At 39.9% G+C, this 27,898-nt stretch overlaps 1 protein-coding gene and 1 non-coding gene across 2 annotated transcripts; both read right to left on the bottom strand.

The window, feature by feature from the left end:
* Positions 1-13,352: 13,352 nt before the first annotated feature.
* Positions 13,353-13,434, bottom strand: trnas-uga (transfer RNA serine (anticodon UGA)). Its single transcript has one exon. It is a non-coding gene; the product is annotated as a tRNA-Ser (tRNA).
* Positions 13,435-16,258: 2,824 nt separating this feature from the next.
* Positions 16,259-26,651, bottom strand: LOC110954203 (high choriolytic enzyme 1-like). The gene is made up of 8 exons (XM_022198599.2): positions 26,513-26,651; positions 25,220-25,265; positions 23,153-23,305; positions 22,274-22,391; positions 21,438-21,616; positions 20,854-20,935; positions 16,899-17,028; positions 16,259-16,379 (listed from the first exon to the last, which is right to left on the bottom strand). The coding sequence occupies exons 1-7, from the start codon at positions 26,585-26,587 to the stop codon at positions 16,902-16,904; spliced, it is 780 nt and encodes a 259-aa protein (XP_022054291.1). The 5' UTR covers positions 26,588-26,651; the 3' UTR covers positions 16,259-16,379; positions 16,899-16,901.
* Between the last annotated feature and the right edge of the window lie 1,247 nt (positions 26,652-27,898).

Here is a 27,898-nt window from a genome sequence, read left to right on the forward strand (position 1 = left end):
GGTGACCATGCTGACCCCTGTGCCAACAATAGGCATGTGAGCATCAGAACCCGATCAGAGAGCAATAGAAGAAGCTGGCCTGGTCTGATAAATCAAGTTTTTTTTGCATCATGTGGATGACTGGGTGCATGTGCATCACTTACCTGGGGAACACATGGTACCAGGATGCACTATGGGAAGAAGGCAAGCCAGCAGAGGCAGTGTGATGCTTTGGGCAACATTCTGCGGGGAATCCTTCAATCCTGCCATTCATGTGGATGTTACTTGGACATGCACCACCTACCTAAGCATTGTTGCAGACCATGTACACCCTTTCATGGAAATGGTATTCTCTGATGGCTGTAGCCTCTTTTAACAGAATAATGTGCTGGGCCACAAAGCAAAAACAGTCCAGGAATGGTTTGAGGAGCACAACAACAAGGTTGAGGTGTTGACTTGGCCTCTGAATTCCCAGATCTCAATCCAATCGTGCATCTGTGGGATGTGCTGGAAAAACAAGTCCAATTCATGGAGGTCCCACCTTGCATCTTCCAGGACTTAAAGAATCTGCAGCCAACATCTTGTTGTCAGATACCGCAGCACACCTTCAGTGGTCTAGTGGAGTCCATGCCTCAACAATTAGGACTGTTTTGGCAGTAAAAGGGGGACCAGCACAACATGTGGTCATAATGTTATGCCTGATCTGTGTATCTTTATGTTTTTCTGCCTTCTAGTGGTAACTACTGGCAACTGCAGCAACACTGACCATTTCTCCAGAAAGACATTGGCACAATGCCAACAAACCTGTATAACTAACCTATGGTAAAGGAACTGATTATATTTTTATATTTTGTAAACTGTTTTAAAATGTTCTTAGGAGTGTTCATATATTGGATGCGTTCTTTTAACCTGTATTATTACTTTGACTTGTGTTTGGAGATGGTAAAGGTTTCTGGTGCAATAACTGTTTCTCTGAAAAGAAGTCTCCCCCCCAATTTTTAGGGGTTTTCCATGGGTCAGGGGGTTTTCTGTGCTTCAAACTCAGTTAAACAGATATTCTGAATTCACTCACACTCACACTCACAAACAGTTGCTTTATAAATACTATATTTATTCATTTAAAGCAATTCTCCTAAACAATATAATCAGTCACATACAAATATGGCTTGCTCTAGTCTTTAATAGTTATTGACTCAAGTTGTGTAGGAACACATGTATTCAGATGTTTAACAAAATAAGAAATAATCATCTCTCTTAAGTCTGACACTTACACCTTAGTTAGGAAAAGTGAGGTAGAGTACCATTCTTCAAAATAACCTCCCAATTATCAATTATGTATAAACAGAAATAATGCCTCAAAAAATTAAACAAAAAGAAAAAAGAGAGGTAGCCTATTCTTCAATGTTCAGTTAGCCCATTCTTCAAAATAATGTGTCTAATGGCAAATGAAAAAAATATAGAAATAATGCCTCAAGTCAACAGTCCTTTTTTTTCCTTCTTTTTCCCTTTCTTATTAGCTACAGAGACATAAGTTCCAGCTTTGCAGACTGTACATTCTGCCTCCCATTTGACACGACCCGGACGAAAACAGGGGTACTTTTTTTCGCATTTCATCAGTGAAATGACATTTGCGTTTCGGCATTTTCTTTCGGTTCGAGTGCTCTCTCGCAGTGTGCCTACCTGCCTGTCAGCCTGCGAGGAGTGAGTGAGTGTGGAGCGTTCTGGGGTTCGGCTCAAACTCCGCCTCTCAGAGCGTGTTTCCAAAGGAACAATTCAACGTGAATGATAAATACACTGGTCTGTGACGCGCTCAAGCTGGTCAAGATCAAAAACCCGGACATTTGAAGGACTTTATAAACGCCGGCCGGACAGGCCGGACATCCTCTCAAAAGAGGACATGTCCGGGCAAAAGAGGACGTATGGTCACCCTAAACAACTGGAATGTCTCCTATTGTCTGAATGAAGCTTTTATGTCTAGTTAAATGTTTGGAGTTTTTGATAAATTATGAAGTCATGTTTTATACTATTTGTACTGCAAACAGTAACAGAGACAAAGACTCAACCTTTGGAGTCACTTGTCAGCAAGAGGACTCATGCAGTTCTGCTGCTTAGGTGTGTCCAGGTGTAGGAGAATTAACGCTGAGTCTGGTCCTATTGGTGTCCCCCCTCTGGTCGCACAGAACTGCTGAAAAGCAGATTGAAAGAGCAATTAGGGCCACAACCGAGGGCACTAAATCTATTGTGCTTACTCTTTCAACTGTGGTTTGAGCATGGCATGTTTTATAGCTTACATAAACTTATGTCTTACATTACAACTGGGAAATTTGAGTGGTTTAAATCTAATTAGAAATTAGATGCTAAATGACAGAGATGAAGTTGTACAGTCTAAAGGGTAAATGTCTCTACATTAGTACAGTGTAAAACAGCATGTTCCATGTACAGCTGCTATAGGAGTTCTGCTATAAGCAGCAGCTGCTAGTTAATCAGTACCTTATACTGTGTGTGTGTTGTGTGCATAGGAGTGTATGTACTTATACAACTATCTTTATCAGGACCAGGTTGAATTTTAAACAGTCAGAACAAAGACCACTTGGCTGGTCTTCACTTTCTCACACAGCTTCAATAGATTGTTTGAGGGACTTGGAATTAGACATACATTCAGAATTACAGTAATGGAATAACATTTTTGGACACCCCATGCATTTGTGAAATGTGGCATTAATAATCACTCTTTAGGTCTTCAAGTGCAATTTCTGTTAGTACAGTCACAGCCGAAATACTAAACAAATCCTAAAAAAAGCCGTTAAAAAACTGAAAATGCAGCCAGGAAGTGCAGATGCAGTCCTTCAGCAGTTGGATTCACTCATACAGACAAACCAACAGCTTGGAGGACAAACCAAGATCCAAGGGTTTCTTCAGCAAGAAATGGCCACATCCTGATCCGAATGTTCAGGGAAAACCACCAAATGACATCACAGGAGCTTCAGCAGCAGTGGTCAAACCAAACTGGTGTCCAGTGTTCCACCTGCACTGTACCTGGCTGACTTTTAGATCATGGATTAGGGTCCTACAAGGCTGTCAAGAAGCAATGACAGACAGAGGTTAGTCCAGCGTTGTTGAGCCCAAAAACACAAGAACCGGACAACCAGGAACCGGAATAAGGTTCTGTGGCCAGATGAGTTCAGTTTCCAGCTTTATCATCCTCCTGCTAATGTGAGGGTATGCAGAAGACCAGATGAAGCATTATCTCCAGCATGGACAGTACCTAATGGTAAGCATGGTGGAGGCAGTATCATGGTTTGGGGATGCATGAGTGCTGCTGGTGTTGATCTTCTCGCTGTCTGTGATGGAACATTGAACTCTGCCAAGTATTGTGCCATTGTCCAAACCCACATGTTCCCTTCTGCACGTGCACTGTTCTGTCAAGGTCAAAACTGGATGTTTCAACAGTGCCCCTTGTCACACATCCAGGGTCAGTAGAATCTGGCTGCAGGAGCACACCTCTACTGCGTGCTAATGCACTGACATGTGTCCGAAATGTGAATCCAACTTCTCTGAAATAACAGTAGACTCCAAGTTTAATGTTTATGTGCACAATCCTAAGCATGTTGGTAGGAGGCTGGACCTCTCATTTTGTTTTTGAAGACATTTATTCTCTCATCAAACAGGCTTTCCCAGTTCTAACGGAATGTTGGGAGGACCCATTCTCTGGTCCCAGTTTCGCCAATGCGATGATTTGCTTTTCTGCTTACTTTTTCAGCTTTTCCATTTTATACCGTTAACAGAATACGTATATACATTTTTTTTAAAGCCAAAAAATCTGTCATGAGCAAGTTGAGCAACTACTATACTGTAGCCCTCACAGCTCTCATTGTGAGATGCTTTGAGGAGCTGGTCCTACAGCACATCAAAGTCTGCCTACAGAGTGCACAATACAGTTCACTGTGCATCATATGTATAATTGTGTTTGTGATAAAGGTCTTGAATCTTGAATCAGTATTTCTAACATTCTGCAAGCTAATGATTGATCCATTAACCCCTTCAGACCTGAGCTTTGGTTGGGCTTGTACTTTAGATTTCTTCTAGTTATTTCGGATAAGGAGTAACCAATAAACATAATAAATGGATGAAATCTAATATGCGATTGTTATGTTTTTTATATTTTTATATTTACCTTATATGTATATGTTTATATGGTTGTTGTTGTTATTATTGTTATTATTATTCAAAATTTTATTATCATTGTTGTTTTTATTATTGTCATTATGATGATCAATACAATCTTTTTTTGGGGAAAAAAAAGATGTCCACATATGTGGACTCCAGGTCCTAAGAGGTTAACTGAAAAAAAAATTCAAATGAAGCACTGATCATGTTCTTCGGCACCATTTTAGTCATGAGCAAAAACACCATGCACACCGAGCCTCATTTTCTTTACACTGAACATGTATTTATTTTAAAAGGGTTAATAGGTGCCCAAGTGGGCATGAACACAGGTCAGAAGAGCAGAAACAACTTTGAAAGAGAAAACTGCCATCTTGTCTCATCAGTTGCAAACGCAAAGAAAAGTGAGCGGGTTGACTGGCCCCGTTATCTTCATCTGGACCGTATTGGTGGTCTTGATCTTCATCTTCTTCGTCTTCTTTTACTGCTTCTTCTTGTAGTCCTCCAGGTGAGCCAGGACCCAGCCAGAGGGACCCAGGATGGTCGCAAACAGGACTGTCATAGCTATCGCCTGCTCCTGTAAGACACACACACACACACACACACACACACACACACACATGGTTCAATATATTCTTCTTGATTATAAGTAACTATTCTGTAATACCGTTAAATAATGCACTGAACAGAGAACCTGGTAGGAAGACTACAGTATACAACTAAAGTGAGCTCACGCCTCTGCAATATCACCTAAATGATTCAAAACTGTGTCACCTCCCAACAATTGCATTACTTCTTAGCTGAACTGCAGAGCGTTTCCTCTTAAGAACAGCGAAAAACAGATACTTTAGAAAAACTATTTAAAATACAGGCCCCAAAGTCAAAACTTAGTGGAAGAAAAGTGAATACACTTGTAGACACTGATATAGAAGTGACAAGACCTGTGATGAGTGAAACAAAAAGAACAAACACCTAAGGTAATTATCAAAACTAAATATTTTTCTAAAAATAATGGCACTTGAGACAAACACAAGACAAGAGGAAGAGCTCTCAGTGAAGAAACCCACCCTCTACTGATAAGCTTAGTAGCCACCGCCCAACATAGATAAGTCAGGGGGTCAGCAAACAGCAAACATATCACTGAGGTTATCAAGAGGTCACCTCCCTTCACTGAGGTATTTTTAGGTTAGACCCACGGCACCTCGGACAGACTAAACAATCAGCTCTGGCGTCTTATTGGCACTTCGTTCATCTATTTAGGATGATCTGTCACTGTCACTCATAACAATCATTTCTTTCTCTGTCTTTTGTTACAGATGGTGTTCAGATACTTATTTGGAAAGGTGTAATTTGTAGTGAAGAAGTGTTGTTAATTGTTGCTTAGATCACCATAAATATGGTTCTAAAATGAGCCTCGGACACCAGAACTTTGGACCTATGGGCTGTGTCTATTTGCATTTCTGTGTCATGTTTCCACACAGGAAAAAAAACTGTCAGAAAAAAAGGATGTGATTGTGAGACTTCACAAAAATGGAAAAGGATATTTAAAGATAGGTGGCGAGCCCTAGCGTCACTACTTAGAGCTGCCGTAGTTGTAGTGAAGTGACACAGGGACAGTGTATTACTTGCACAATCTAGCTCTGAAAAACTGATTCAGGAAGAGCTTTAGAGTTGACACAGAGGTTATCAACAGTAGTGTGTGTTTGCAAGCAGTGTGAAGGAAATGGCATTGTATCATCCGCTGTGGGTGGTGTCTGGAAAGCCCTGGTACGAAAGCTAAATTAAAAAAAAATCTCTTATTTAATTATTAAGCCACTGAAAGGAAATAGACGGAACTGAATATTTAATGAAACTGGGTTTGTAAAATTTGCGTCAAGAAGTCCTGGTGACTGATTAAGTGTCACAGTAAGCTAAAAGACAGTATAGCTCCCTGTGCACAATGATTATTATAGCTTTTCATTTGTGCCACTCTGACCTGTCTACATCAAGGTCGTGGACTTGGCACCTGTTCAAATCTGCAACACGTGTTTCAGCTACAAAAGACCTGTATTAAAATTTAACCGCTTCACTTTCATTACAATATTAAACTTCGGTAAGCGGTCTACCTGCTGTGAAATTTATTTTTTAAAACATATCGAGCTGCAGCTACTGTTCACATTTCAGGATAAGTCTATGCCGTAATATGTGAGCTGATACGGATGTGTACGTGTTGGAATTAAACGGAATCATGGCGAGCAACTGACGCACTTATCGAAAGTGTTAAAAAAGTCGCTTTTGAAGTCATGGTCGAAGCGCAGTGCATGTACTATAGCATATTCAACTGTTAATATAGATTATTCACAAATCTTTTGGCAATAGAAAATCAACAGCAGGAAAAGTTTGACGCAGTAAAGTGAAAGTCTGTAGTCAGGTCTGGGTGTCATATCAGGCCAAGATGCGCTAAAATCCCCAGTAGCATAATAACATATTAGCCAACGGCTACAAATATGTGTCCACCCAGGCGGGACAGGCTCTGTCTCTGTCAGGCAACTGGACCGAACAGCAACTCACCCCTGCAGGGATAATGTGTTTGGCAGGTTTGGACGTCAAATTAGCCACAGGGACCACATGGGTCCTCAGCGCGACCCTCAACAACCGGGAGGCGGTGGGCAGAGGCATAGCGACGGTTAGATGCTGTAAGTCCAGAAGAACCGAGGACACGTCTACAGGTCTACAGCACAGGTACTGGTGCTGATACTGTCAGGCTGCGGGCACTGCTCTCGTACGCGCGCAGACGTTATCTCCGAAAGTGTTAAAACGTACATGTGCGCGCGCGTCAGAGACATAGAGAGGGAGGGAGAGAGAGAGAGGGGGCGGGGGAGTGTCGGGATTTATTGGCCGTCTCCCCTGCGGACATATGACACCGTGACCTATGACCGCGGGACGCGTCCTCAGTTCACCCCACTGAGGTGCTGGGATGACTCCACAGTGCCGCTGCCGAGGAGACGCTATATTACAGTGTGTGTCATATTTATTTATAAATGTATGCTATATAAAGAATATATTATTATTATATTAAAATTATATTCATGATATTTGGTCATACTCTTATTATCCATGTTTTTTTTCTCCTTTACCTACTACATGTCAGCTCAGTGTAAGTTATGGGTTTTTGGGATCTGAAAACGGCTGCTACAACATGACACTGTCCCCTAGGTAACCAATGAGTCTATCTATCTATGAGATAGATAGATAGACTTGTTCCCAGTTACTGTTTTGTTTGTACTACTTAATATTAAAGCTGTATATTTGCCTTTCAAATGAAATAACAACTACCCTATCAGAACAATGAATAGTCTAACTCACATATAATCAAATACTTAATAAATCAGGAATGTTGTGAAACTCAGCATGTTTAGCGTACCGCCTGAGTTTATGTTCATGAGAGTAACATTAACTGTACTATAAAAGGCCCAAGTGCAAAGGTACATGATTCCTTAACTCTTGTATTTTCATAGTTTTTAACCAGCCTCAATATTACAACAGCTTGTCTTTTTCAAATTCAGTTATTATTTCCTAGAAAGTCAAAAGATTCTTGGCCAGTATTCTGGAATGTTGGGGGATTCTAGAATGACATCACACAGCCACAATGTAGAACGCTGTAAGATTGTAGAATGTTGTTGGATGCGAAAATGTTGTAATGGTTTCCAAGGCCATGGTTCTGGAATGTTTTTTGATTCTGGAGAAGAATCTTTGCAAGATTCTCGAATTTTGTAAGGTTCTGCAGTGTTGTCCTAAGCCAAGATTCTGGCATATTATTGGATTGTAGACAAGAACCACTTTTCCTCAGTCCACTTCTATCCTGGCACATACATTAGCATGTGTGAAAAGGAATGTTGTAAGCATGTTTCTTCCAATATTAGGCTCTAAATACAATTAATGCACCAGTGAAATAGTGTTCATAGTGACCCAGTCTGGAGCTTCCTGTGGTTAAAATACAAAAAGGTTTGTGTCCTTCAACTAAAATTTTTAAACTAAGTAGTGGATGCAAGTAACAGCAAAGTCTGAATATAATAACCATTTACTATAACAGCATACATCAGGAATGTATATAATTAGTACAACTTTTGACAGTTTGTATGAGTATTCAAACAACATTAACTTCTGTTTTATTTATATAGTACTAATTCACAGTAAGTAACCTCAGAACTCCATCCTACGGGTTACATATCCACCAATCGGCCGCAACATTATGACCACTGACAGGTGAAGTGAATAACATTGCTCAATTTGTTATAATTGAAACTGATGTGACTCTGTCTGCCTGCTTTGATTGCAGCATCCTGGTGTTGTATGTCCTGAATAATGCATATGTATATGAAGAAAATTATACAGACAATCATTATAACACTTTCTTACAACATCTGCACCCTAACCGGTGGTGGATTAAGAGAAGGATGGCTAATAGTGAAGATGTGGACCACAGAAAAATGTGTCTGACCACTATGTAGGCTCAGGTGATGACAGAAAGAAATTCTGTTGTTCTGCTAGTTCACTACCTCAAGCAGCAGCTGCTGGAACCAGAGATACAGTCAGGTCCATAACTATTTAGATGTTGACCCAATATTCAGCATTTCAGCTCTGTACACCAAGATAATAAGTTTGAAATGCAACAATCAAGATGACTTTCAGCATCTAAAATCTAACTGCTGACTCTTTCACTACTGAGATATGGACAAGCAAAGACTGTCACTACCAGGAAACTTGAACTCTTTAACAAACTTATAATCACACTTTAAGCGCATCTCAAGATGCGTGGTGGTGGTGGTGGTGTGTGTGTGTGTGTGTGGGGGGGGGGCAGAACAACCCCCTTCCACCACCACCCTGTAAGAAACAAAGGCCCCTGGCCGACCCCCCTTTCCTCCTCCTCCTCCTCCTGTGTACCAAGTGGAGTTGAGGGTCCAGATCAACCCCCACAAAAAAAATGAACCCCCCTAGGGTACATAAGTGATAGAAAGCCATCTTAGGTCAAGATACTAGAATTGTGGAAGATTGCATAATGTTGACGAATTCCGGAATGTCGGGATTCCGGAATCCCAGTGTTCCAAAATATCTGGGTTCCGGAATGTTCGGGTTCCAGAATGTCAGGGTTCCGGAATGTCCGTTTTCCAGAATGTCCAGGGTTCCGGAATGTCCGGGTTCTGGAATGTCCAGGGTTCCGGAATGTTGGTGGATTCCGGAATGTCTGGGGTTCCGAAATGTTAGTGGACTCCAGAATGTCTGAGATTCCGGAATGTTCGTGTTCCAGAATGTCAGGATTCCGGAATGTCCGGATTCCAGAATGTCCAGGGTTCCGGAATGTCTGGGATTCCGGAATGTCCATTTTCCAGTATGTCCAGGATTCTGGAATGTCCGGGTTCTGGAATGTCCAGGGTTTCGGAATGTTGGTAGATTCCGGAAGTACTTCTGATTTTGAAACTTTGCTCCTTATATTTACATTTTTTTCTCGCAATAACATTTTCACTGAAACATTCCACTTGTAGTTGAGTATTTTCATATTGTGCAAATGCTACTTTTATTTGGTTATTTTGAATATGTTTTCCACTACTGCCTTTGTACAAGTATAAATACAATCGGTTGTCTCTTTGGGTTCTCAAGTCTCCCAACAGTGACCTTTGTTTCTTGTCAGTGAGGTAACAATGTAATTGTGTGATGATCGGTGTAGATTTGTCTGTCTGTCGGTCTGTGCACAACATTACACAGAAATGAACGGATTTGGTTTAAATTTTCAGAGAAGGTCAGAAATGACACAAGGATCGAGTGATTAGATTTTGGCAGTGATGCAGCTTATAGTCTGAATCCCCGGATTTGTTAAAGATTTCTGATTACATGATTGCGATCCTACTACAAATCCACCGCTGCAGACTCATCGGGACTTATCAGGCAGAAATCATGGAACTACTGAGCAGCCTTGTCAGAGTGCTGCATTCTCTGAGTGTTTTTCTTGTTTTAAATGTTTTTGTGCATTTGTGTGGCCTATGGTGGTTTTACTCACAGCTGTTTTCATTAATTAATCTGTGTTAAACCCACCAAAGACAGCCATGTATCCCCAAAGCTTTTTTTGTGCAGGAATACTCTCTTAATAGACAGAATATGGACATAACACAAAAATGTTTCCCAAAATTGCATACAGATGTGTGAGAAACTGAGGCAGAGCTCATGGCAAAAAGTTTTTTAAAGTTAAAAAGCCAGACAAATCACCATGATGGAAACTGTTGCATCCAGATCTGTTAGAGCACTGAAAGAATGAGGTAAATTAGATTAATTATTCCACCAAAGAACACGGCGGAGCTTTGTGACGATCTGCATATGTGAATCCTTCCTCTGTTACCAACATCACTCAAAAACGGACTCAGAGATTTGAAAGAAATTTTCAGGGTCAGTCAGAAATGACACAAGGACCAAGTGATTAGACTTCAGCAGTGATACGGCTTAAAGTTTGGATCCACGGATTTGTTAAGGATTCATAGCGGTACGGCGTCCGATAGCGGCACGGTAACCATGGCAACAAGTGAACGCTACCTCAGCGGCCTGCTGATGATCACATGATTGTGATCCTACTACAAATCTACCTCTGTGGACGTATCGGAAATGACACAAAGAACAACTGTGGGGTGTTTCTGAGTCCCATCAATTCCCCTCTATGCCCGCTACATATTTAGGTCACGTGATTCGGTATGTACAGAACACACACCTGCCTTGGTGGAGGACTGCGCTCTCTTCTTGTTAATTGACGTGACAAGCCATGAGGGTGTGTGTGAACACGTGTGTGCCCGGAAGTGAAATTAACTTTTTAAGACACTGACAGATATGTCCAAATATGATTCATTCAATAGTAAATTATCATTTTGTGCCGCAAATCTACCAACCACATCATATTAAACCAGTATCTGGCTGCTGCTAATGTCCCACCGTGGTGTGCCAACTTTTGTGGAAAATGGGTTGGAACGTTAAATAATTAATTTCGGAATAAATATTGTCAATTACAGTGTTGAAACATGTTCTACAACCTGAAAAATGCAGCTTTTTAGCAATTGTCACTGTCTCCCGCAATTTCATCACAATAAATAAGCTTAAAACATCGCAACTTTTATCGCAATTTTTAAGAAAAGCTACCGTGAATTCAGGCATTTTCGGCCGCAACAATCACGAAAAACGCCCGCGAAATCCTGGAGGGTCTGTATAATTAAAAGGCCGCTGCCAGAGGACCTCAGGGTCCGCGAGGGTCGGTATGTTAAAACGAGATCAGACAAATAAGAAGGCGCAAGGCCTTTAAGACATTTAAAAACTAATAAAAGAACCTTAAAATCAATCCTGAAGCAGACGAGGAGCCAATGCAACGACTTCAAAACTGGTGTAATGTGTTCCCGCCATCTGGTCCTCATCAGCAGATAAGATCTTGTACAATTCCAGAATGTACATTTTAGTTGAGGTTGAGATCACAATGGGAAAAAATGCCCCTCCCAAAACCAGAAAAAAACCCAGCTTATTTCAAGGAACTCTTACCTTGAAATAAGTGAAAAAAATCTGCTAACAGAACAAGTGAAAAATGGCTTGGTAAGATTTCTTGAAATAAGAGATGATATTTTGAATAATGAGATCTTAAAATTAACTGGGGAAAATTATTTTAAGCTATATTTTACCAGGATTTTCAAGCTTAGGTGTCTTAATATGAGCCAGATATGCTAAAAAATAAAAAATAAAAATTAGCAGTTTTCACTGAAAAATAGATTTTTGCTTTCATGTAACCTCCTAATTTGAGATGTATCAACCTGTCTTCATTTACGGGCACAACTGTAAACTGAACTTGTTAATGAACAATAAAAAATTGATATATTGAAGATTGACATATAATGGTTTCACTTTTATACGGTGAAAGACATTAAATAACTGCTGACTACAATAATTTTTTAAAATCAGTTGCTTCATGCTGTGCTTTTTACTTTTTCTGCCTCATTAAAAAAAATTTGTTTTCATTCAAAATAATGTTAGTAATGATATAAAATTAGGAAATTATTTGATGATGTGGTGGTACACTGTGTTTACATGGGAAAATCTAGATTAACACTAAACAAGGTTTGAAAATAAAATCAGGCAATTCACAGGATAAAAATGAAATTGTGCCAAGATTAAATAAGATCATAAAACACTGAAATAAACTAAACTGATAATATTCGAAAGATGCAACATAAAATTGTGCGTTGTTTTGTTACGGAAGTGACTTCATTGATTCTGCAGACCTTTGAACATTGAGGCTGACTGAAACTCCACTCTGTTAGCTTCACGAGTCCATGAAGTGATTTAAATGTTCTCAGAAAACTGTTGAAATCAATTCAACTCTTAAACTGACTGGCAGTCAGTTACAAAAGACGGACACTGAGGTCATATTATCTTGTCTCTTCAAATTTGTTAAAAGCTCAGGACTTAAATGAAGTTTGTACCTTCCACTGCGCCACTCTGCTCTGTTTCATTTCATTTTGTTGCACGCTGCTCTGATGAGGCAGTTGGTGTTTTCTCTGAACAGCAGAGTCAAGCTACTGTTTGTTTTGTAGTGAGAAAGTTGACTTAGCATGGGACTTATTTTTGGCCAAATCAAAGTAAGATTACTGCTATTGATTGTCTTTGTAGATTCTTAGTCATCCAGATCATGGTAATTGTAGAAGCTTCAGCAGCACTCTTGTCTTGTTTTATGAGACAATTCCAATCAAATTCCTGGTGCAGAGCTTGTAGTGAAGGTATTGGTTTAGCAGAGGATGGTTTAGCAATCCATCAACCTCTGGGTTATTGGCCCAGCACACTTCCACTGTGCCACTCTGTTCCTCTGGACTCTGGATTGGACTCCAATCAGAAAGATCAGATCATGTTTGAAGCCACTGATACCAACATTCAGTTAGAGAAAGAGTGAAAATGAAGTGAAACTGTTTGTCTGCAGCCTCCAAATCACTTCATCCTCTCTGCTCTGTAAAGAGGGCAGATTTGTAGATTTCTGTTGTTTAGCAAAGAAATGAGCTCCATGTTCAGCAGTCAAACTGTTCCTTTTTCTGTCTGAATGTGATCAACTGTCACTGTATGATTCAACAGATTGTGGGTGTTTATGCTCTCACATGTAAATGATTTGTTACTTCTGTAGTTTTATTCTTAATATCCTCACCTTGAAGGATAAACTCATGCGCTGTGAGCAGGGTTCGAACCTGCGTGGGGAAACCCCATTGGATTTCAAGTCCAACGCCTTAACCACTCAGCCATCACAGCTTGATGTTTGGTTGTCTGTCTCTCTGTGTGGGCCTATGACGGACTGGTTACCTGTCCAGGTGACCTATGCCTTCACCCTAAGCTGAGATAGACTCCAGCCCCCCACAGACCTACGGAGGATAAAATGTTGTATAGACGATGGATGGATTTTATTCATACGTTTCTAGAAACTTTTTGGACTGTGTCTTATTTTATGTGGCAATTCCAATCAAACTCCTTGTATAGTTTGTAGTGAAAATTTTGGTTTGGCAGAGGATAGTTTCAACCCATCAACCTCTGGGTTATAGGCCAAGCACACTTCCACTGCACCACACCGCTCTTTCTCATTCTGCTCTGTAGCACACTGCTCTGATGAGGCAGTTGGTGTTTTCTCTGACCAACAGAGTCAAGCTAATGTTTGTTTTATAGTGAGAAAGTTGATTTAGCATGGGACTCATTTTTGACTAAATCAAAGTAAAATTACTGCTATTGATTATCTTTGTAGATTCTTAGTCATTCAGATCATGGTGATTGTAGAAGTGTCAGTAAATTCAGCGACGCTCTCCTGCACGAAAATACCTCCTTCTAACCCAATATCCCTGGAAAGGAAGGCAGTAGCATCACCAGGCAGAGACAAAACTATGACCATTGACTTTAAGGAGGAATAATTCAAAAACATTGACTTGCTGTCTAAGGTTTGGACTTTCTGTTATTTTGTAGCATTTTTTCCCCTTTCTTTTTTTAATGAAAGTTAATTATTCCTGATTCCTTCAGTCTCATGTTCTTTCTATCTCCTGTTTTTTTTCTTCATCAATGCTGAAAATAGTCTGGAGGGGAAAAAGCAACAAGAAGCAGCATGAAGGTGTGACAGCAACTAACAAGGTGAGTTCCTTCATACAGGTGTGAAGTCTGACAGAGCAGAATACTAATGGGGGATGACAAAATGACAACAAGAATACCAGAAAACTCTAACAACCAAAATACAATACAACAAAAATGTACAGAATAAACACCAAAGTTGTGTGTATATCATAAATCAGATTGTTTAGTCGTTGTTGGAAGGTGGAAACTTTAGAAGAGTTTATGACTTTGAGGGATACCAGAGGAATAATCAGTCAAACTTTATTTTTATAGCACTTTTCATGCAGTTAAAGCAACACAAAGTACTTCATAACACTTAAAAACCATTATAAACAAAAAATCCCATTCCTCCCTCCATTTATACATATACACACACACACTCTCATCACTGATCATAGGGTGACACGGCATGGCACTGAGGATCATGGAAAACGCCTCCATTGGGGTCCATCCATCATCTATACACCGCTGAATCCTGATTAGGGTCGCTGGGGTGCTGGAGCCTATCTCAGCTGACTCGGGCAAAAGCAGGGGACACCCTGGACAGGTCACCAGTCTGTCACAGGGCTACATATACAGACAAACAATCACACTCACATTCACACCTACAGGCAATTTAGAGTAACCAATTAACCTCAGCATATTTTTGGACTGTGGGAGGAAGCCGGAGTGCCCATAGAAAACCCACGCATGCACAGGGAGAACATGCAAACTCAATGCAGAAAGATCCCAGGCCCACCCTGGGATTTGAACCAGGGATGTTCTTGCTGCAAGACAAAAGTGCTAACCATAACACCACTGTGCAGAAGGTGGCAGCCTTGCATAGCATAATTAGAAACATTAACATGCTGTAAATTAGACATGGACATGAATTTTTTTCTTTGTTTACTTTTAAATGTATTTGAAGAACAAGAGAGAAATTTCATAAATATTGATCAGGAAGACGGTGGTATATCAGTATAGTAAAATTGCATATGTATTCATGTGTAGCTTTAATGTTTTTGACTTTGCAGAAGCACAGCTATGCATTTCACTGATGAGAGAGCCTTTTAAAACATGTTTGTCTTTTGAGATTTGCAAAAAACAGCATCTGTACTTGATTAAAAAAAATACAACTTTATGTGCTAGATGTGATTTGAGTGCCATCCGCTGGTGGTCAGAAAACCTACAACAAAAGGAAGTGTGCATCAGTCTATCTATACACTGCTCAATCCTCATTAGGATCGTGGGGGGCTGGAGACTATCTCAACTTACTCAGGGTGAAGACAGGGAACACCCCAGACTGGTCACCAGTCTGCTACAGGGCTACATATGCAGACAAACAGTCACACTCACATTCACAACTACAGACAATTTACTTAATTAACCTCAGCATGTTTTGGACTGTCGGAGGAAGCCGGAGTACCAGGAGAAAACTCACACATGCACAGGGAGAACATGCAAACTCCATGCAGAAAGATCCCGGGAAGGCCGGGACACAAACTGGGGGTCTTCTAGCTGTAAGGGGAAAGTGCTAACCACCAAGCCTCTGTGCAGCCCATCTGCATCAGTCTGTTGTATTTAAATACTATTACTGGACTTTTGGATCTTTTTTTTTTTAACCTATTGGAGAACTTGATTAAAGGGTATATAGACCTTTAATTTGATATGAATTAACTTTAGTTACCACAGAATGCAACCCACAATTTTATGATTCTTATAGCTTGTATGGGGTTACAAAAAAATCGGGGCACATTGATGATGTGACAATATATTGTTTAACCTTTTTTCTGTGATCAGACACGTAAGTTTGTCAAAAACATACCTGACATTGACGGAGCCTTCCGTCTTCGTCAGAGGTGTCACTCGGTGGTGTGTGATGCAGTTAAAAATTATAATTTTTATTCTGCAGATTTAAATTTGGATACAAATATTTCCATCCGCCAAACTTCAGCATGAAACTGATTCATGACCATTTAGCTAAGTACAAAAAACAAAGCTTCACTGAGCAAGTACATTAAGATTTATTGTCAATGCAATGTATTGATTTGTACCAAGGACTGAGAAAACATCCTCAGTGGGAACAGTGGGTCCGATGTCTAACCATGTTGTTTAGGAATTTTGCCCTGTAATGGGAAGCAAAGTGAAGCAAGAAAAACACATTTACAGTTAGTGGTGTCAGCATTGCAGACCACTATAGCATTAACATGCAACTTAATACATTCCCAGTAATGTTTCGTTAACGGATTCTGTCAGTCAGCATGTAGTGGTTGTGTTAGTCTGGTGACTGTAATAATGAAAGAGGTCAGTTGATGTAATTGTAGTTGTACAAAGTCAGTGTTGGGAGGAAGTCATGGTGGCTGGATGGATCAATAAAACATTTAAACACATGACACAGATGTCTCAACATATGCTAGAACCATGACTTATCTACATTAACTACATTTTTCTGTTGTAACCATGAAAAGGTCATCTATCCTTAATGCACTAATTTTAATCTTAATTTTCCCAAAACTTAACCAAGTTGATATTGTGTTGAACCCAACCAAAACTTTACAATAGCACAGTCATGCCTTAAAAGGGTTAGTCGTTTGGATTGTTAATAGTATGTTTTACACTGAACAAGAGTGTTTAATTTCTCTTACTGTTTAACATTTGTACAGCCTGTTCAGTCTGGTGATGTCATTCTGGCTCATCTGTTGGGCAGTGCCAAATTCAACATTGGCGTCGGGGATGGGCACCATGGTGGGGCTATTGTTCTTAGAGAAGGCATACCTGGGATAAATGTAGGAGTTTGGATTTTATTTGTGTGAAAGAAGTAAGTAGAAAATACTGCTTCATCATTAAAAAAAAACCTGTTTGCTCAGATAGAAAAAAACACAAAAATGTTTGCATTATCAGCTTGTTTTGTCGATGATGATATACTGCAGTCATTACTATGCTGTATGTCTTCTCAGACATACAAAAAGGCATCACAAATAAAAATATGCACCTAGTGTACTTTGTTCCGCATTCAAGAACAGATAATACATATAGTCACCTTCGAAAGTATTTGAACAGCAAGTTCAATTCCTTTGTTTTTGTTGTATACTGAAGACATTTGGATTTTAGATTAAAAGATGAATATGACACGAAAGTTCAGAATTCCAGCTTTTATTTCGTGGTTTTTACATCAAGATATGCTAAACAACCCAGGAAAGATTACCTTTTCTTTGAACCCACTCACTTTTCAAGTGAGCAAAAGTATTGGAACATGTGACTGATGGGTGTTTCTAGTTGCCCACATGTTGCCTTTCAGATCGATTGCAGAGACATTAAATAGTTCTTGTTTTTGGCTTTGGATTTCACCTGTGAAAACTGCATTTTCTGTTAAGCAAACATGAAGACCAGAGAGCTGTCTATGGGAGAAAAGCAAACCATTTTGAAGCTGAGAGAAGAGGGAAAATCGATCAGAGCTATTGCACAAACATTGGGCATAGCCACTACAACAATTTGGAATGTTCTGAAAAAGAAACTAACTACTGGTGTACTAAGCAACAAACATTGAACAGGTTGGCCCAGGGTAACAACAGCAGTTGATGACAGAAGCACTGTGAGAGCTGTGAAGAAAAACCCAAAAACAACAGTCACTGACATCACTGCCAACCTCCATAGGGCAGGGGTGAAAGTGTCACAATCCACTGTTTGAAGTAGACTTTGAGAGAAGGAATATAGAGGCCATACCACAAGATGCAAACCACTCATCAGCAAAAAGAATCAGAAGGCGAGATTGGATTTTACAAACAAGTACAGAGATCAGCCACAAAAGTTTTGGAACAAAGTTTTATGGACTGATGAGACCAAGATTAACCTCTACCAAAGTGATGGAAAGGCCAAAGTATGGAGAAAGAAAGGATCTGCTTATGATCCAAAACATACAAGCTCATGTGTGAAACATGGTGGAGGTAGTGTCATGGCTTGGGGTTGCATGGCTGCTTCTGGAACGGGCTCACTAGTCTTTATTGATGATGTACAGTGGGTACGGAAAGTATTCAGACCCCTTGAAATTTTTCACTCTCTGTGTCATTGCAGCCATTTGCCAAAATCAAAAAAGTTCATTTTATTTCTCATTAATGTACACTCAGCACCCCATCTTGACAGAAAAAAACAGAAATGTAGAATTTTTTTGCAAATGTATTAAAAAAGAAAAACTGAAATATCACATGGTCAGAAGTATTCAGACCCTTTGCAGCGACATTCATATTTGACTCACATGCTGTCCATTTCTTCTGATCCTCCTCAAGATGGTTCTGCTTCTTTATTGGAGTCCAACTGTGTTTAATTAAACTGATTGGACTTGATTAGGAAAGGCACACACCTGTCTATATAAGACCTTACAGCTCACAGTGCATGTCAGAGCAAATGAGAATCATGAGGTCGAAGGAACTGCCCAAGGAGCTCAGAGACAGAATTGTGGCAAGGTACAGATCTGGCCAAGGTTACAAAAGAATTTCTGCAGCACTCAAGGTTCCTAAGAGCACAGTGGCCTCCATAATCCTGAAATGGAAGAAGTTTGGGACGACCACAACTCTTCCTAGACCTGGCCGTCCAGCCAAACTGAGCAATGGTGGGAGAAGAGCCTTGGTGAGAGAGGTAAAGAAGAACCCAAAGATCACTGTGGCTGAGCTCCAGAGATGCAGTCGGGAGATAGGAGAAAGTTCCACAAAGTCAACTATCACTGCAGCCCTCCACCAGTCGGGGCTTTATGGCAGAGTGGCCCGACGGAAGCCTCTCCTCAGTGCAAGACACATGAAAGCCTGCACAGAGTTTGCCAAAAAACACATGAAGGACTCCCAGACTATGAGAAATAAGATTCTCTGGTCTGATGAGACCAAGATTGAACTTTTTGGTGTTAATTCTAAGCGGTATGTGTGGAGAAAACCAGGCACTGCTCATCACCTGCCCAATACAATCCCGACAGTGCAACATGGTGGTGGGAGCATCATGTTGTGGGGGTGTTTTTCAGCTGCAGGGACAGGACGACTGGTTGCAATTGAAGGAAGGATGAATGCGGCCAAGTACAGAGATATCCTGGAGGAAAACCTCTTCCAGAGTGCTCAGGACCTCAGACTGGGCCGAAGGTTCACCTTTCAACAGGAGAATGACCCTCAGCACACAGCTAAAATAACAAAGGAGTGACTTCAGAACAACTCTGTGACCGTTCTTGACTGACCCAGCCAGAGCCCTGACCTAAACCCAATTGAGCATCTCTGGAGAGACCTCAAAATGGCTGTCCACCAACGTTCCCCATCCAACCTGACAGAACTGGAGAGGATCTGCAAGGAAGAATGGCAGAGGATCCCCAAATCCAGGTGTGAAAAACTTGTTGCGTCATTCCCAAGAAGACTCATGGCTGTACTAGCTGAAAAGGGTGCTTCTACTCAATACTGAGCTCAGGGTCTGAATACTTATGACCATGTGATAATTCAGTTTTTCTTTTTTAATAAATTTGCAAAAATTTCTACATTTCTGGGTTGTTTTTTTGTCAAGATGGAGTGCTGAGTGTACATTAATGAGAAATAAAATGAACTTTTTTGATTTTGGCAAATGGCTGCAATGACACAGAGAGTGAAAAATTTCAAGGGGTCTGAATACTTTCCGTACCCACTGTAACTCATGATGGTAGCAGCAGAATGAAGTCTGATATCTACAAAACCATTTTGTCTGGCAATTTACAGAAAAATGCATCCAAACTAATCGGGAGAAGCTTCATCATGCGACAAGACAATGACCCAAAGGACACTGCTAACACAACAAGGACTTCATCAGGGGGAGAAAGTGGAAGGTCTTGGGCTGGCCAAGTCAGTCACTGGACCTTAACCCAATACAACATGCATTTTACCTTCTGAAGAAGAGACTGAAGGGAGAAACCTCCAGAAACAAACAAGAACTGAAAGAGGCTGTAGTAAAGGCCTGGAACAGCATTTCTAATGAAGAATGCAACAGCCTGGTGAAGTCAATGGGTCGCAGGCTTGATGCAGTTATTGCAAGTAAGGGTTATGCCAACAAATATTAAATGTTATTCACTTTAAGTTAATTTAATAATGTCTGTTCCAATACTTTTGCTCACTTAAAAAGTGAGTCGGTTCAAAGAAAAGGTGCTCTGTCCTGGGTTGTTTAGCACATCTAGATGTAAAAACCATGAAACAAAAGCTGGAATTCTGAACTTTTGTGTCATATTCATCTTTTTATCTGAAACCTAAATGTCTTCAGTATACAACAAAAACAAAGGAATTGAACTTGCTGTTCCAATACTTTTGGAGGTGACTGTATACTTACTTACATATAGACTGAATAATACTGTTATTTTGCATCAAAAGGAAAATGGTTTGGGAATTATTAACAGGGCACCTCCTAAGATAAAGAGAAGTGAATGGAATCAATACCGATTCCCTAATTGCATGAAGCTTAAGTAATGACACCATGGTTGGTTGGTGTCATTTTTGAGCGGATATGCAGACAAAAAAATAGAAATAAAAAAAGAAGAAAAAAAAAAGAAAAAAAATACCGATTCCCTAGATAAACAGATGCTAGAGATAAGTGATGGCAGCTTCCCCAAACCTGTGGTACTGCATGACAGAGTTGTAGTCGTAGGGGGTGTTCAGGTTCAGAGTGTCGATCTTGTCAAAGGCATACGCCAAACCTGAGAAGACAAGAATCACAGGTCAGAAAATACTAAAGACTTGTGTTTTGATTTGTCTGTTAATCCTCAAACTTTTCATGATGAGTGACTGATCAGTCGACAGATATGAATTTAGTTTTGCATAAAGTATTTGGGTATATACAACTGAATGTTGGCTTTGCTGTTGATCAATAAGTACAGTATAAGGAGGTGGATTTGGCAGGTAAGATTGGCCATTCTCAATGTTTTGTCACTAAACAAGCAGCTTGGATGAGCTCCAGTGGCAATACAGAGAAGGTGGTGCATGTCATTGCCTTTTTAAGATTAAATTGAGAAGTCTGAATATAACAAAAATTTGAGGATTTACGCTTAGATCATATCAAGTAAAACAGGGTTTAGGTGACCTCATGATCAAGAGAACAGATTTTTGCAGCTGAGATCAACTATACTTAGACTTGGTTTTAGGAACAGCATTTGGATTAGTATATTATAAGATGTGTGAGTGAAGAGCTCAGGCTCTGACCAGGCTCGATGTTCTCCCACAGGATCCGGATGTGGTTGTCCCTGTCAGAGCGACACTGCTCGTGGTTGAAGCCGAGGGCGTGGAGCAGCTCATGCTGGACGATGTCGTGATAGAGGCAGCCCGGACGGTCCAAAGACAACGTCTGGGCATAACCACGACGGCCCACGTAGGAGTAACAGCTACATTCAAACAATCAAACAAAAAATAATACTGATCAAAGCAGACAGAATGGTTCACTGCTCAGGTACTTCTAAAATTTGGGGGACAATAAGTGTTTTTAGGCGAATTATAGATTTTGTAACACTTGAGGTTTCACTTTTGGTCAAATGTCACTTTAGTCACTGGTTTAATTTTAGTGAACCAAAAGCTTCCAGTAATTCTCCCTGGCAAAATAAAAAGTTAATAACTACACAAACAGAACTGCATGTTTGGTGTAATGAGCACAGGGGCAACAAAACAAATGAAAACTCTACAAATTAAGTGTGTCCTTGTTTCTTCTTTGGCTTTTTTGTCCATTTGATCTAATAAGACGGATAAATAATCTTTAAATACATTTAAAGATGATGTCAAAAGGTGCCACAAAAAATCAGACACTCCACTCAAAGGATACACCAATTGGCAGTTTTCCATTGCAGAAGATTTCAAACACTTTTAGTGTCCTGAACTTTCGTATGTCTTCGGACTGCTGGAATCATCCATATATGACCTCTTTCACGTTAGTATTCGGCGGAGAAAAAAGTACCCACTCCAGGAAAAGTACTTCTTACAATGTATTTAAAAATGCACAAACACACTTTGGGTCTGTACAGCTTACACAGACACACAAAGATGGTTACCCATTGTCGGACTGGATGCTCAGGTAGTCTCTCTGGCCGGTTCTTTGGACGAAACGAATGCAAGAGACGCTGCTGAATGACTGCAGGCCTCGCTCGATGATGGCGCGCTCGCGAGAAGCTGAGAAGACACACAGAGAAGAGAAATGCATACAATATATGGTTATATCTAGAGACATGTACATTATGTACCTGCTTAAATGTTGAATGATGATGCCCTGATCGTAATGCAGTGAGCTCTTTGCAGAGAATGTTTCTGTTTCACTGCAGGAAAGTTGATTAGAGAGAGTAATTGCCTTTTTAGTAGTATTCAACTGTGCTCAAAATTCAACATCATTTGGCCATGTCATGTCATGAAAAATGTCCACTGTTTTATAACAACAATTTACTATTCCAGTTGTGTGTTATTTTAGTCATACTTTGAGTTTTATTTTTCAGTCAGTTTATTTGTGCGTAGACTGGTGTTGTTGTATAGTAATTTTATTTCTATCAACTATCACGTGTCCAGATTTGTTTAGTTTTCTGATTTTTGCTTTAAGATCCTGTTTTTTGTCAGTGTGAAGACTTGATAAAAACAACAACAACAAAAAAACTGGAATACTCACTAACTATATTTAGGTTATGAACACACCAGCCCACAATTTATATGTGCAACAAACAAGGTGTGAAATTTTCCACATCCCACAACAGTATAACTACATGTTCGTTTGCTTTTACCTTCGTTCACTTTCCAAAAAGTCAACTTTACACTAGTCATGTGACAGTCAATTCCCATGGGATACTAACATATTAAAAATCTCATTCATGGTTATATAGAGACTCAAAGCTGTTGGTCAACTGATTGGATGAAATGTAAAAATTCTGTTAATAATTATTACTTACAATAATGTTCGGCAATGACATAGGGCACGTAGATCTTTCCATCGGCGGATTTATTCCACATGCAGCCGTTGGAGGTGCATTGATCTGCGTTCCTCTCATTTTCATTGTCATAAGCAATATCATCAATGACCAAGGGCTCTTCCTCTGTATGCACTGTTGAGGAAGGATCAGTCATTTGACCATATATCAGTGTACTCTGAATACACTTTTTTAAAAAAACATAAACAGAATCATTTTTTGTGTGTTTGTTATGGGTGGTATTATGCCTTAAAAGTACAAGAAAGTACAGCTGCACTAAATACTTTGGGTTTACAATAGCAATTCTATGTTTGTATGTTTTTAGTGTACCCAATTGACCCTTCGCTAAGCCCCTCCCACAAATGGCTACTGTCCAATCCTACCTTAGCAACTGTAACTAGGTACGAGAGGTCTGTCAAGCTTTCAGCAGAAGACAATATGCCGAAGCGGTGTGCGTACGATACTTGCAAGTCCGACACTCGTTATCCGCAAAGCTTGGAGGGTGGTGTTGATTTTTTTGCATTCCCCAAGCCAAAGACACAAGAAGAAAGGTGCCGCGTGTGGAATTAGCAGTGTGGGAGACCGCATGATCAGCTGAATCCCTCCAAAATCAATAAGAACCCCTACATCTGTTCTAGGGTAAGTTGCTAGCTAACACTAGCTAACCGTAGCTCTGTGTGTTAGGTCAGATAGCATTAGCAAAGAAAGACGTCTCAATGGAAGGACAGAAACCTCCCGTGGAGCAGAAGGGCAAAAGTTTGCAACATAGAGCTCATTGTACAGTACCTCATCTTCCTAGATATGATCCTGCGTCCTTTGTAGCAACAATCTACGGGTCTCCGCCTACGCTCACGTCTGGCTTTGGCGACAACAACAGATGAGATCGGTATTGTATTAATGTTGTAACCCCTCGGTTTGTGCCACTGTTGTGGCAAACCTGTGCAAGATGCTAGGCTTTGCTGTGCCTTAATGAGATCAAGTCCTGGCGCGCTGTAAACAAACACAAATTTAGCTTAGCAAGAAATGGGCAGATGCATGATAATGACAGTTGACATAACATTAATTTAAATGTATTTAATCCATATCGGCTTACCCTGCTGTACAAGAACATTGTTGTTCTTGTATATGATTATTTTTGACGTGAAGTAACAATACATGGGGTGTTTGGCGCTTACACTGAGATCTGTGCGCTTTTCCCTCAATTTTAACGTCCTCTTCATTTGCACTCCGCCAACATTTAATTTGGTGAATGTAGTTCTCAAAGGCATATTGGAGACCCTTCTGTCTGCTTCTCTCTGATATCGTTGTAGAATATGTCCAGAAATTTGCACATATCTCCTGAGAAATATCACTTACCGGTACCGCTAAAAACTCCATATTTCATGCTAGGAGGGAAAGCTTGACAGGCGTAGCAACAGTAACCAAGGGGGGCGGGGCTTAGCGAAGGGTCAATTTGTCTCTTCCTTATCTCACATTAACTGTTCAATACCCCTGAGTCCATCCATCCATCATCTATAGATTGTTAAATTAGGGCTGCTGGGGGGAGGGGGTGCCTGGAGTCTATCCCATCTGACTTATGGTGAAGGACAGGCCACCGGTCTATCACAGGGCTATATAGAGAGACAAACGATCACACTCGCATTCACACCAACGGGCGATTTAGAGTTATCAGTTAACCTCAGCATGTTTTTGGACTGTGGGAGGAAGCTGGCGTACCCAGAGAAAAGCCACGCATGCACAGGGAGAACATGCAAACTCAGGACATGGAGCTGCCCAATAAGTCCCATGGACCCTAGACCAGTACAGAACTGCATGGATGATTTTAAGAGCTGGTGCAATTTTTTTCTCAGCTAAATTCTTATAAAACTGAATGTGGGAGTACTATTTAACATCAGTCTGGATTTCAACCAGCAATAAGTAATGCAATACACTCCTGTTTTTACCAACCTACAGTATAAGTGCTGAAAAATTGTGAAAATTTTGTGTGATGAAACAGATCCCTCTTCTAGTAGTACGCACATTCCCAAATTTAATTTAGGGATGTCTTACCGACGTCCTTGTTGGCCCTCCACAGGCGCTCAGAGACAGACAGATCCTACAACAGGAGGAGACGTCATTTATCAGTAAAGACTCATCTGAAGCAGTATGCAAAACCTGCTGTGAACATGTAAAAGCAGATGCAGTCAAACAGCTGTCATTAATACTGTGGACATAATGTACAATCTGTGTATCAGCACCTAAATTAGGAACATTCAATAAACTATGATTCGGTGCTGCATGGCTTATACAAATAAATACAAAGACAGTAAAGTCCACACAGTACTGAGTAAAGTGCAATAAATGAACTCTGCCATCACACAGTTAAAAATGTATTTATCAAAAAGTATTAGTTTAAAATAAAAATGTTATAAAACAATACCTGCCACAAAAGGTAGAACACAAAACATTGTAAAAGGATTGGTTACGTTTGCAATTTAAAATAAATTCAATTATACAGAAAAAACTCAGCACACAATTGTGAAATGGTATTTTGTCCATCTTTTCACAATAGTAGAACTGAAATTTAATCTAGATTCATTAAATAAATTACATTTTTTTTAATTTCATGCTCTTTAATTTAAACTTTTTGCCTGCCATTTAAGACAATGATGAGATGAGCAATACTGATTTATTTATAGATATTTTTTGGAAAAATATTGCTATTTGTTTTGTCGTGATTATTTATTTCATATCGCAGTTGTAGAAAAATATACTAATTTCATTCTTCATCTATAGAGAGAGATTTTATTTCTTACTGATCTTTTTAATGGACTAATATTTAATGCTTATTTATCAGCGTTTAAATAGAATTTTTTTTTCAACATTTTATTTTAATATGGGCAGGAAACTAATTACTTCTGTGATGGATTAATGTGCTGTTTATTTGGTTGGTTTGAAATAAATAAAAAAGGGTCCCTGTCTGAATCTCAAAATTATGGGGAAACTTACCAAAACATCACAGTTGAAACGCTTAGATCATAACATGTTTTTTTCCCCTTTAAATATTTTTTATATAAAAAAATTAAGGATGACCAAAACAGTTGGCAATTCAATTTCTATCAACTGACTCATCGATTACCAAATCATCTCTCAGTTGTCATTTAAGTAGTTGAATTTTACCACAAGCATCTTTACGTTTTGTAAGTAAAATGCCAAAAAGTAAAAGCCACTGAAGCTGTCAGATAAATAAAGAATTTGAAAGCATGAAATGGAAATACGCAAGTATTTAAATTTTAAATACTTTGGGTTTGATATATGTATTATATCTGTAGTAGATATTTACGATATTTCAGACGCCCTCACCTCCTCTACAGCCCAGCAGTAGTTGAAGACAGCCAGGAGGATCAGTAAGCCGAGTGTGGACTTCAGAAAAGCCATGTTAGCAGCCTGCAGGTGTACCGTGTTAACACCTGGATCCTGCTGCAGCTCCTGCTTATAACTGTCAGTGTATCTGCTGGAAAAAAAACAAACAAAAAACATAGCTTTAATGATAAGAAGAACACTGCCTTGAAAACATGCTGTCTCTTCCCACCTTAGCTAAACCAAATAAAACCTGCTTGCAGTAGCAGAAACTGCATGAGAGAGTAGGCTGTGAGGACACCTGGTTGAGTTGGCTGACTTTCTGGTCTTTGTTCTTTATATTCTATTTATGAATTTATTTTGTTGCTGGCTCTTTGCTGTTCATGGAAGCTCCTTTGAGCCGTCATCATTATTTACAAAGTGAAATTATGAGTTTGTAAGTCACAGTACTTACTTGCCATTATAACGTATTTTTGAGTTTTTGTATTTTTGAATGCCAGTTAAGTGTACTCTATGAAACATTTTATGGAAACTAAATCAGCTGTATTCAGAGCACACCATCAGCAGATCCACAAATCCAGCTTTGTTCACCGAGAAACGGAAAAGCAACTTAATCACAGACAGAGCTTGCTAAATAAAGAATAAATGACTTAAATGAGCATAAGTCTTGTTTAAGGAAGGCTGTCTAGTCACGTCTCAGAGAATGCATAGTGTCCCTGAACCACTTTCCAGGAAGGAAACAAGGACCAACACTTGGGCTCTGTTGACTGAATCAGCTTTCATTCAAATTGTTCATCTGATTTAATTTGTAGGCAGCACACTGGAGCAGTGGTAGCAGGGTCACCCCACAGTAAAAACGTTCTGGGACATGTCAGCTGGCACCTTTCTGGGTGGAGACCTGCCTGTGCCTGCGTGGGTTTCCTCCAGATGCTGCAGCTTCTTTGTACAGTGAATTCAGGGCTGTAAACATGTATGGTGAAAAGAGAGTTACTCAAGGTTGGAATGAAACATGTGATATTGCAATATAAGCATGTAACAGAGGTCTGTGCTAGTATACGTTTAATGATCAGAAAGTTATTTTCAACATACTGAGATCGATATCAATCAATCAATCAATCAATCAATCAAACTTTATTTATAGAGCACTTTTCATACAAAGACAGTAACACAAAGTGCTGTACAACATTTAAAAACATTAAAAACAAAAAGACCCATCCCACCCTCCCTCCATAGAGGCACACAACTGCACAAGCACACACACACACACACACACACACACACACACACACACACTCTTACCACTGGCTGAAGGGAGACATGGCATGACACTGACGATTGAGGAAACGCCTCCATTGGGGCTGTCCACACTGGGAGGAGCTCCAGGCCATG

This window comes from Acanthochromis polyacanthus, chromosome 8 (assembly GCF_021347895.1).
Source record: "Acanthochromis polyacanthus isolate Apoly-LR-REF ecotype Palm Island chromosome 8, KAUST_Apoly_ChrSc, whole genome shotgun sequence".
Classification (NCBI taxonomy): domain Eukaryota; kingdom Metazoa; phylum Chordata; class Actinopteri; family Pomacentridae; genus Acanthochromis; species Acanthochromis polyacanthus.

Excerpts from the sequence above, each read along its gene's own strand:
- LOC110954203 (XM_022198599.2), bottom strand. The coding sequence starts at position 26,587 with ATGGCTTTTCTGAAGTCCACACTCGGCTTACTGATCCTCCTGGCTGTC. Across the intron at positions 22,392-23,152 it reads TGTCATTGCCGAACATTATT|CTTCTCGCGAGCGCGCCATC; the intron begins GTAAGTAATAAT and ends GTGTCTTCTCAG. Across the intron at positions 20,936-21,437 it reads GTGGGAGAACATCGAGCCTG|GTTTGGCGTATGCCTTTGAC; the intron begins GTCAGAGCCTGA and ends TTGTCTTCTCAG.